Consider the following 12,151-nt stretch of genomic DNA (forward strand, 5'->3'; position numbering starts at 1 on the left):
TTTTCCTTATAATATATGAAAATCTATTTTGCATGATTACAGATGTATAACCTCTATCGAGTTACTGTCTTAGACAGAGAGGAGGGAATAGGAAAAAGAGGAAGGGAGAGAATTGGGAACTCAAAATTTAAAGAAACAAACGTTAAAAGGATTTTACATGTATGTGTGGGGAGGAAATAATATATATTACTCAAGAAAAAAAATAAAAAGAAAAAAATGTCTAATTCTAAGGAGCATTTTCCTCAGAGTAATTCTATATAAAGACAGACCATTTAACCTTTGGGAATTCTAGTCCATCAGTGTCTCTCCCAGGAGGCCCCTGTCACTGCCTCTGGGGACTTAAAATGAAACAGGTTGTGTCAGTGAGTTTAGGAATAGAGAAGCTGAAAGGGCGACCCTAATTCATGTGTTATTATGCTAGGTGCTGGGGATGTAAATGCAAAATGAAAATAGACCCAGGGCTAAGGAAACTTACAGCCTAATTAGAGAAAATAAGCACAATAACCAGATATATCCCAAAGATACACAGTTAGGTGATGCAACAATGCCTGCAGTCAGGAAGACTCATCATCCTGAGTTCAAATCTCATCTTAAATACTTCCTGGCTGTGTGAACCTGGGGAAGTCACTTCACCCTGTTTGCCTCAGCTTCCTTATTTGTAAAATGAGCTGAATAAGGAAATGGCAAGTTATTTTAATATTTTGGTCAAGAAAACCTCAAATGGAGTCACAAAGAATCAGAAACAAACAAACACCATCACTGTATTTACTTTTATTTCTTTTGTTAAACATTTCCTAATTACGTCTTAATTGGACTTGGTGGCAGCTGACAATTTGCCTGGCTTTAGACTAAATGACCTCTAAAATCCTTTCCAAATCTAAACCGATAATTCTATAATTGACATTTCACTTCAGTGTGGAAATGATGGGGTACAGGGATGATATTCACCAAATATCTCTCTCCCACCTCCCCTGCACTGTATAGTAGCAGTGTTTGCAATATTTCTCTCATCATCTCTAATATTTTCTCCCCCCTGTCCTTGGCATCTGATAAGGGAGATATAAATTTGGGATGGCCCATGAGTCTCACCTGTTGGAACAGGCTTCAGATTCAGGAGAAAACAGCCCAAGGTATTAGAGCAAAGTATTTAAAAAGCTAGGAAAAAGGAAGTCAGCATAGCTCAGGTATCAGTCATGAGAAGAGCAAGAACTCCCAAAGTATGGGACTTAAAAATGTAAGGACAGGGGGAAAGAGACCTGGTCCAACTGTGAGCTGAACTACTCACCAACTCTGTGATCTTAGACAAGTCACAGACCTTGATTTCACATTTGTAAAATGGGGCTAATAATAGCAACCTTGCCTAGCTCAAGGAGGTTATAACATTGGAGACTTTTAGAAATGGAAAGGCTTGTAATTGGAAGGCTGTGTTATTTTGTTTCCCGGAGTCCTTGGTCATCTTGACAGGCTCTCCCACCTTATCAGAGGTGCAGATGAACCAGCCAGGACAGGCAGCTGACTCCACGGTAATCCATGGAATCCCGGCACTGCTAGTCTCCTTGCGGTAAAGGACAAAATGTTTCTGAGTCTCTTTTGATCTGTAAAGGTCCATTACATTCTTGTCCTGAGGAATAGAAAGAAAAAGCCTTTTAATGGGAAAAACAAGGAGATGAGGGAGGAAAGCCAATTTAAGAGACTCCCCTTTCATCTCATGTAGAGAAAGTAGAGGAGTCTATCCATCATGAAGACTTTGCTTATGAGAAGACATAGAACAGACTCATACAGAAATGGCAGACATAAATAAGCATAGTCTTCTTCATTAGAGGGAAGACCCAAATAGATAAGACCATAGATCCTCTTTGGCAAATGGGTCATTCTCTGAAATGAATAAATGAAAAATGAAAACAAAGGGAACAGAGAAGGATTAGCCAGATAGTGATAGCTAATATATGTGAGAGTCTTAGTTAAGTAACTAATAATCCTTTATTATCTTGTCTTAATAACACTATCATTCTTCAAAAATCAGAGGAAGCAGTGAGGGGACAACCACTCTGCATATAATTCTCAACAACAAGGAATGAATGGCTGATTATTCAAATAACATTGATGGCAAACTTAGGGGAACATCATTCTTCCATCTTGAAATTGGAAACAGAAAAGATGGGCAGATGTGCATCCTAGATTTGGGGACAACAGAGTGCAAAAGGTTCAGAGAAAGGATGGGGGGATGCTGTGTATTAAAGTATGATCCAGAATGAATGGGATGCTCTCAAGAATGGCATCATGAGGACACAAAGAGAAACGATCAAAAGAAGAAAAAAATGAGAAATTGTCTAAGTCAACTATACCTCCCTTCCCCATTAGTTCACAAGGGATCTATCAGCCAACTGACCAAAAAAAGAAAAAAAAAAAAAAAGAAACCAAAGAACATAATGGAGGATGAGGACAAAAAGCATGAAGAATACTGTGTGCAGAATGAGCTGACTAGAAAGAAATACTAAGGACAGTAAAAATAGATATTGAGTTTTATCTTGAGGATCAAAGAATGAAGAAAACCAATGCTTGACAGGGATGGGATAATGATCACTGATGCACAGAACAGAGAACATTGAACTGGTGCTCTCTCTCTCTCTCTCTCTCATCTTTGTCTCTTTCTGTTTCTATCTCTCTCCCTCTCTCTTGCCTGCTTTTTCTAAAATAGAAAATAATCTTTGACTTTGAAAGAAAAAAGGAAAAATAGACTACCTGAAAGAAATAGGAAGAGATTCTACCTGGTTACCTTTGATGAGTTCAAGTAACCAATTCCAGAAAAATTTAAAGAATTAGCAGATGTTATTGTTGAACCATTCTTTATAATCTCTGAAAGACTGTGGGATTAGAAGAAATATTGTAGAACTGCAGTAGGATAAATATTTTCTTAATTTTCTCCAAAAGAGATGAGTCTGTCATTTCTGCAATAATGTATCTTGAGTCTGATTTCTGGCAAAAATTTAGATCATATAATCAAAGGGTTTGTTGACGAATGACTAGAAAAGGAAACAGTGACCGTAAGAAACCTTGACGATTTCTTCAATCAATCCCAAGCATTTATTAAGAACCTACTATGTGCCAGGCATTGTGTTAGCCAATAGGAATAAGAACTTAGTTAATGAAATGATTTTTTTTTTATTTAATAGCCTTTTATTTACATGATATATACATGGGTAATTTTACAGCATTAACAATTGCCAAACCTCTTGTTCCAATTTTTCACCTCTTACCCCCCCACCCCCTCCCCTGGATGGCAGGATGACCAGTAGATGTTAAATATATTAAAATATAAATTAGATACACAATAAGTATACCCGACCAAAACGTTATTTTGCTGTAGAAAAAGAATCAGACTCTGAAATATTGTACAATTAGCTTGTGAAGGAAATCAAAAATGCAGGTGTGCATAAATATAGGGATTGGGAATTCAATGTAATGGTTTTTAGTCATCTCCCAGAGTTCTTTTTCTGGGCATAGCTAGTTCAGTTCATTACTGCTCCATTAGAAATGATTTGGTTGATCTCGTTGCTGAGGATGGCCTGGTCCATCAGAACTGGTCATCATATAGTATTGTTGTTGAAGTATATAATGATCTCCTGGTCCTGCTCATTTCACTCAGCATCAGTTCGTGTAAGTCTCTCCAGGCCTTTCTGAAATCATCCTGTTGGTCATTTCTTACAGAACAGTAATATTCCATAATATTCATATACCACAATTTATTCAGCCATTCTCCAACTGATGGACATCCATTCAGTTTCCAGTTTTTAGCCACTACAAAAAGGGCTGCCACAAACATTCGTGCACATACAGGTCCCTTTCCCTTCTTTATAATCTCTTTGGGATATAATCCCAGTAGTAACACTGCTGGATCAAAGGGTATGCACAGTTTGATAACTTTTTGAGCATAGTTCCAAACTACTCTCCAAAATGGTTGGATTCGTTCACAACTCCACCAACAATGCATCAATGTCCCAGTTTTCCCGCATCCCCTCCAACAATCATCATTATTTTTTCCTGTCATCTTAGCCAATCTGACAGGTGTGTAGTGGTATCTTAGAGTTGTCTTAATTTGCATTTCTCTGATTAATAATGACTTGGAGCATCTTTAATGAAATGATTTTTTACAAGATGCTGTTATATGAATATGTCATGTCAGATCAATTTTGTGTATTCATAAATTGATGTGCCAACTTTCTTAGCCTCTGTGCTATAGATAAAGGGGTCATAAAGAAGCTCTGCTCTATTTCCATTTTCTTGACTAGAAATGGCTCCTGGAGTAAGAGTCTTTTTCTTTGATTCCTCCATGTTTGATTTGGTCCCCTGACTCCTTTTTATTTTGTTTATTGAATTATATACAGACTTTTGGGATATACTCATACAAGCCTCTTTCAAATCAACAAACTTATAGTTAGTGAGATGAAGCCAAATTCAGAGGTTGTTAGAATTTCTTTAGAATCAGATGTTATAGTCCTGGCTAGTCATCAGTATTCTATCTGCCTCTGTCTGCATTTAGGGAAAAAAAAACATAAGGCAATGGGCTTTGTTATGGGCCAGAACTCTGAACTTGAAACAAAGGATTCTTACAAGTTGCTAAGTCAGTGGAATTGATATAGATGATAGTTATCTAATTTAGCATGGTTCAGTATGACTGGTTTAATCCTACAAGGAGATGTTATGGGCCAGAATTTGAAACAAGGTACTAAGTGGAATTGAGGAAACAATGGTTAAATCTAGTTTAGCATTGATTTAATCCTACAACAAATAATGGTTTCCTAGTGATATAATGATTGGTTTGTACTCAGTGTGTAGCATATAAGCTAGAAGCCTCAGCCAGGGAGACTCAGAGATTCAGAGACAAGTGGACAAAAGGCTGAAGGCTGAAGGCTGAAGGCTGAAGGCTGGAGCACAAGTCCTTGGACTCAGACAGATTCATCCCATGTCACACCACCTTGGTGACAGGCTCTCCTCCTTTGTTTCTCCACTGAAACCAAGACTCCAGAAGGCCCCCAGAAAACTAGCTGAGCCCCAAGTGAAGGAGATGGGATTTTAAAGGAGACAATAAAGGATTTGGACTTTAACCCTTGGCAGTGTACTTATCACCCTTGTGGTGATTACTGAACTGAAATGAAGGCTGCCTCCAGAGATCCCAAGAAAATCTCAACAGAGAATATTACATTTTGGAGAGAACATTACAGGCTTGATGCTGAGAGAGACATATTTTTGGACATGCCCAGTATAAGTTCTCCACACATGATAGAAGTTCGCTCAGCACAAGGAAGAGGGAGATATGTCAGGGAGGAAGCATACTCAAAGTTGAGGTTCAGGTGGCAAGATTACATAGCCTAAAATGGGCTTCACTGAGAACAGATAATCAGTGTCAGATGTAGGAGGGAGCATTCTTAATCAGACCCAGATGGGATAGAAAGATTTTCAGGCTCCATTATTGATAATAGACTTGGGAAAACTTTTTTCTCAGGACCACAAATCACAAACCTTTCTTAGAACTACAAATTAATAAGGCAGTGGAGGGAGAATGACTCAAGGTCCCTGCAGCAGTTCATGCAATCAAAATAGGAAAAGTTTCATCCACCTAACACAGAGTTAGTACTACAAGCATGCAAACTGTTTTTCCCCCCTATATATAATTTCTGTGGGTATTAGGACCAGTTAGCCTACACAACTCCATATTGAAGTCCAATCATTATGTAATAAATAAGATCAAACTATAACCATAATATCAAACAATAACATCAAGCAATAGCAAGTTTGCAATTGTTATAGAATGGAAAGGAGATATTAGAGAGAGAGACAGAGAGACAGAGAGAGAAAGAGAAAGAGAAAAAGAGAGAGAGAGAGAGAGAGAGAGAGAGAGAGAACAAGTATTTGTTCATTTAAAAAAAAAGTAATTTAAAGAAAGAAAGAAATGAATAGTATTCATGAAGGCATAGCTGAAATTTATCCAGCCATGGAATAAATCTAGGATATCCAAGGATATTCTTGATTTTTGAAGAGTCTTCTAAGGGTATCATAGCTAGATTAATTGAAGGAAGAAGAAACTAGAGACTTCTTCAGTGGAGATTTAACAAAGATACAGTAACTCCCCTTGAGTTTTTCAAGTCTTATCATACAAAAAAAGTAATTAGACTTGTATTTGGTGCCAGAGGGAAGAACAAAGGAAAGATTCCATTTATGGGAACTGTAGACTTAATGTAAAGAACTTCCTTCCAATTACAGTGTTGCAAAAGATAATGAAAACCTTCCAAATACAGTGAGTTCCTCATCATTGGAAGCCTTCAAAAGGAAACTGGACAAGGATGTTGTAGAATAGATTTGGTTTCATATAGCTTCAAATAAGCAATCACAAACATGGCTTCCCATTCCAAAGTATTACGACTCTATGAGACCCACCTGCAGCTTTAAAATGGCAGATCCTTCATGCTCCTCACAGTACAGGCAGAGGTTATGGCCCTTTATTCCTATATATATAGGATTGCCTTTGTTTTTTTTTTTTTTTTTTTCAAGGGAGTCTGTAGTTCTGCATGCTTAGACTTCGAGTATTACTAGGAAGATAAGGGGACAGGATGGATTGATATATCAGACCTAGAAAAGGATTAGAGATTAAATCTCAGGGCCCAGCATCCATTTCCAGTAAATAGAAATGGACTACAGCCTCTTCAAGGCCCCTTCTACCTAGAGTACAAAGACTAAGTGGATGGCCTGGGTTCTTTGGTGTCTTCCTCTGGGCACCCCTTACTCTGAAGATTACAGCAGTTCAGTCACCAGTAACTTAGTTCCTCACCTTCTGTTTCCCCCAACAGTAAGAAAACCTCAAAAATGCCTCCTTCCATAGGTTCCCATCTTAGTTCTATCTCTATGGATCCTATAGATGTCTACAGGACACAGGAGAGATTGATCCTTTCATTGCTTCCTTTTCCTCCATTCCCAATCCTTTCCTTTACGGAGACTATCTAAACATATCAGCCTTAAGTTCACCAAGACTATTCACCTGTTCCTGGTACAACAAGAGTGCAGAAAAAGCACTCCCCTCTACCAGAAAAGTTTGCTAAGGAAAACCAATCTCTCCTCTAGAATCTCATAGACTCCAAGCTATCTGTGTCTGATGGTTTCATCATGGAGGCAGGAAACAACCAAAGACGACATTGGGCTGACTTCTTCCCAGATAGTAGAACTGAGCTTCAGTCCCAGCTCAACTAATTTCTCATTTGGTGATCTTAAATCTATCATTCATTTCCTTTGAGCCTCATTTTCCTCCACTGCAAAATGAGATAATAATGCCCACTTCACCTATTTTAAAGATATGTTGTGAGAATCATGTGGAGGTGATGTCAAAGTGCATCGAATGTCCTTCCAGGGTACAGCAGAAAGAGCATTGGGTCTTGAGTGAAAGGGATAGAGGGCAGGGGTAGGGGGTCTCTGACCAAATGGTACAGTGACTTCCCCCAGCCTTCTGTAGAGGGAGGAAAAGAGGAATTACTACACTCTGCTTTCCTTTCTTTTCTTTTCCTTCCTCTTTCACCTTCCCTTTTCACCTTTCTGCTTTGTCCTCTGGCATTAAAATCTCCCAGATTTTGTCTCAAAACTAACAGGTATAGGTCAACCAATCTGTGCTTTCTTTCATTCTCACAGGGCATTGTTTCTTCTACCCCCTTTTCTGTTCTCCTCAAAAAAGTATTCTTGGCAGAACCAGGAGAACATTGTACATAGTAACAGAAAGATTATGAGATGATCAGCTGTGATAGACTTAAATCTTCTCTGCAATATGGTCAAGGAAGACAATTCCAAGATACTTGGTGTGGAAAATACTATCTACATCCAGAGAGAGTGCTATGGAGGCTGAATCTGGATTGAAGCATAGTATTTTCACCTTTTTCTTTCTTTGTTCTTTCTTCCTCATGCTATTTTCTCTTTTGGTTTGATTTTTCTTGTACTCCATGGCAGATATAGAAATAAATTTTAAAAGATTATAAATTATAATCTATATCAGATTGTTTGCTGTTTTGGGAGAGGAGAGATAAGGAAAGGAGGGAGAAGACATTTGGAACATGGAGTTGGAATGCTGAAAACTATCTTTACATGTATATGGAAAAATAAAATATTATTAAAATCTAAAAAAAGTATTCCTGGAATATAGCAAAGACCAAGCCATCATCTATCTGGTTCTTTCTTCATCTGAATTTTTTCTGTCTCTTTCTCTGCCTCTTGGTCTTCCCTTCCTCCCTTCCTCCCTTCTTCCCTCCCCCCCTTTCTTTCTCTCTCTCTCTCTCTCTCTCTCTCTCTCTCTCTCTCTCTCTCTTTCTCTCTCTCTCTCTCTCTCACACACACACACCCACACACATACACACACACACACACACACACACACACATATACCATTTATAAATATGGAACCTGGAACACAATAATTACCCAAGACACACCTAAAGTTAAAAAATCGGCAGGAACCTATCCTGATGGACAATGAGAGCCAAAGATCAGCCAAGGGACAAGGGTGCCTCAGAGGAAGAGACCAGAAGAACAGGGGTGTCACTCACCTGGAGTCACACCTGAATTCTGGGAAGTTGCAATGAGGCTTTTCCCTTGAAGGACCCATACCTGTTGATGGATATCATGAATTGCCTTCTTTATGGGCCTCCTTGCAACTGCTAAATAAAAATGAATAAAATGCAAATATAGCTAGTTCATGAAGATTAAAGTTGCTTAAAGGTAGCTTACTTGGACCAGATAAGTTCAAGAGTAGCTTTCTTAATAACTCTGCTCATCTTGGCTATTTCCAATTAACCATTTTGCTCTGTTCTCTCTAATGCAAAGATCATTTTCCTTCCAGAGAAAACAAAGTAGGAGCTGGGCATTTTGATCCATTATAGATTGTCATTCCATCTGCCAGTGAGTCTCTCCCTGCCTCTGTTCCCTTCATTATAGCTTTTTTTCCCTTTGTGGCTCTGAAGAGGGAGGAAGTCAGTCATTCCTGCCTTTCCACCAACCCAGAGTGATAATCTGTGATTGGGAAAGGTCTGGAGGCTTGGAAGATAAAAATGTATATTCCTTGGGAAAGATTTTGCTGGGCTGGTGTATTCCATAAATGCCTTACAGGGCCCATTTGATAGAAGTAGTATTTCCAAGGTCAAATAGACCTAGACTTTATGCCAATGGGCTATCCCTTAAACAAGGCCACAATCAATGAAAACATAAAACAAAGGAACCTTAAAATTAAATCCCAAAAATGAACACAAAAGAAAAGAGCCCATCTCCTTTGAGATTAAAAGATTGAAACATCCAAGGAGATGGCACAGATATATATATCAATAGAGTATAAGGTGATAAAAATGGGCAACTGGATCTATAATGTCTCAATTTGTGGAGGGCTATAATCAATGAAAATGTGAAATAAAGAAACCTTAAAATGAAATCCCCAAAAGGAACACAAAAGAGAACAGCTCTTCTTTGAGATTAAAAGATTGAATTGTCCAAAGAGATGGCACAGATATATATCAGTAGAGTATAAGGTGGTAACAATAGGCAACTAGATCTTATAATGTCTTAATTTGGGGAGGGTTTGGTGTCAGGAGGGAACTGCAGGAGCTTAGGACAAGTTTCTCCCTGCCCCATGCAGGCAGCCCAGAGAAGTGTGCCTGGGGGTGAGTCACATCTTTATATGGTCCTCAAATCCCTAAAACTGAAAAATAGTGAACAAAAATCCAGGTCCTTTGTAATTTCCAGATTAAAGAAGTTGTGACATTCTTCAACCAGTCATTCAATCAATGTGCAGTTCTGCTCTACAATGGGCCTATGCCCAACCTCAAACAGCTTAAATAACATGTACACATGCAAATATGTATGTGAGTGGATTGTTCAGCAGTAATGTGAATTTGTCTGGGACTTGGGGAAGGGAGAGATGTGAGGAAGGGAGGGATTGAGGCAGGAAGCAGGCAACAAAGGGGATTGTTTACATTACATGGAGGGATCAATACATAGTTCAAGGACAGGGGCAGAGGAAAAAAAAACCGAAAGAAAATGCAGGGACTCATCTAGAGGAAGAATAGGTGATGGAGATGGAAGTACGTGGTGGCCAGAGAGACACAGACAGAGTTTAGACATATTGTACTGATGGATGACAGAAAGAAGGGCAGGTGGGCAAAGCAGAGCAAAAATCTTCTCTCTTAGCACAGGTCTCTAGACAAGTCCCTCATCCAACCACAGAAGTGGAGGGATCTCTCCTTCATTTGTTCTGCTTTAGCTTACAAGGTTTAGTTTATGGGGATTTTTGTCAGCTTGTTTTTGGTGGGGGAATGAGGGTGAGAGGTGGCAGAGTACCCTCACCAACGGGCAGAAGCACGGAAAGAAAGTGGGACCCCGTACAGTAAAATAACTTACATGGGTTTAGGGAATGTGGATTTCTTTCAAAATTCTCTAAGAAAAGTTGAATTTGAGGAAACCAATGTAAAGTGAGAACTGGCTGATTAGGAAGGCACAGAATATATACAGACTTAATTTGGGGTAGTCTGGGGCGGGAGAGCCACCAGTAGCGGGAGGAATAAGAAAGCCTCCACAAGTATAGTTGAAAATAAAATGTTAGGGACACACAAGTGTCTTCTATGCACTGCTTAGAATTGAGGGACTCCTATATGATCCCATATGTATGATTTCTGGATTCTCTAAAACTGGGCTTGGCAGACTTAGCACCCCACAGAGTAAATCTCTAGTCCTTTCCTCTCCAGAAAGAGGAATCAGACAGGAAGCATCAGAGGAGAAATTTGAACCCAGGTGGTCTAACTTCAGAATCGGTGCTCTTGACATTGCCCCACAAATAAACTGTGTCATCCTTACTAGCCTGAGAGCCAGTGTTGCCCGCCATATTGTTTGCTTACCATGCATAGGATATTTTTTCATGATAAGATCCTCTCTGCTCCTGTAAAGATGAATTAAAGGTAATTGGTTTGGAAAACTTTCTTCAGGAATAGGCCCATATCTACCCCTATCCTTACCTCTACCTTGGCTCCTCTATCCAAAGAGATATGGGTGAAGAAGGAAGGAAACACATTTATTAAGAACCTTAATGAATAGACTGAATAAATGCTTATTCTCTGTCCTCTCTTCCTCACTTACTTTGTGCCAGGGTAAGTACTGCACAAATGTTTCTCTATTAAGCTTCTTACAAATATTATGCCATTTGATCCTTATAACAATCCTTGGAAGTAAGTACTGTTGTGATTCTGATTTTACAGTTGAGAAAATGGAGGTAGATAGAGATTAAGTGATTTACTCAGAGTTAAATAGCTAATACTGTTTGAGGCTAATTCATCAATGATGAAAGAAATGCAAATTCAAACAAATTTCAGGTATTGTCTCATACCTATAAGGTTGGCTATGAAGAAGCTCTCTGGACCATGGTCCAGCAGGACATAGATAGTGGGCTAAACAGATCACAGATGGCTTATCTTCCCTGGTTCCCCTGAACCCTTCCAGTATCTCCCAGAGCAACAGGTGGTCCAGTAGACCAGCCCTCAAAAAAATACTCCCATTCAAAGGTCCCAACAATATTATACTTTTCCTGTGGAAGGTAAATACGTTGCTAAGAGTTTAGACATTGAACCTGGCCAATCAGCAATCAGTGCAGGAAAAGGGATTTGCTGTCCCTATGGGCCATAATGGACCTTATAGCAAAATCCCAAACATTCTGGTGATAGAAACTTAGTCTCAGATCCATATTCATCCCTGGAAGCCAAGGATCAGCAGTGAGTGAAAGATTCAGAGACACTTTTCAGTTTTACCTACACCAAAGGGCACCTACTGTAATCACTCCCTCCAATTTTCCTGAGCTCCTGGGCTGGGATTGTTTAAGTTCCAGTTGAGGTTCTCTGGGAATGCTTGGACTTTTATCCAGCTAAAGAACTGGGTGATTCTGTGTTTGGGTGGGGACAGCTCCTAACTTGGAGCTTAAGGAGAAGTAAATGAGGCTGCCACCAGTAGTGCCAAAGAATGTTGAAGAAGTGGCTGGGTGAGAAGGACTAGGTTAGCAACTATGGGTGGAACTTGGCCCAGAAGGCTCCACTTTAGTTTTACTTTTAAAAATCCCTAAGTATCTATGAATCTGTCAAGAAACTAT

At 39.2% G+C, this 12,151-nt stretch overlaps 1 protein-coding gene across 1 annotated transcript; it reads right to left on the reverse strand.

The window, feature by feature from the left end:
* Positions 1–762: 762 nt before the first annotated feature.
* LOC116420953 (interleukin-37-like) lies at positions 763–10,900 on the reverse strand. Its single transcript, XM_031949220.1, has 4 exons — positions 10,873–10,900; positions 8,580–8,690; positions 8,455–8,465; positions 763–1,729 (listed from the first exon to the last, which is right to left on the reverse strand). Exons 1-4 carry the CDS (start codon positions 10,898–10,900, stop codon positions 1,361–1,363), a joined length of 519 nt encoding a protein of 172 aa, XP_031805080.1. The 3' UTR covers positions 763–1,360.
* Between the last annotated feature and the right edge of the window lie 1,251 nt (positions 10,901–12,151).

Source organism: Sarcophilus harrisii, chromosome 2 (genome assembly GCF_902635505.1).
Source record: "Sarcophilus harrisii chromosome 2, mSarHar1.11, whole genome shotgun sequence".
NCBI classification, from domain to species: domain Eukaryota; kingdom Metazoa; phylum Chordata; class Mammalia; order Dasyuromorphia; family Dasyuridae; genus Sarcophilus; species Sarcophilus harrisii.

Coding starts and splice junctions, on each gene's coding strand:
- LOC116420953 (XM_031949220.1), bottom strand. CDS start 10,900: ATGGCGGGCAACACTGGCTCTCAGGCTA. Junction 8,691..10,872: donor CAACACTGGCTCTCAGGCTA/GTAAGGATGACA, acceptor ATTTTTATTTAG/CAGTTGCAAGGAGGCCCATA.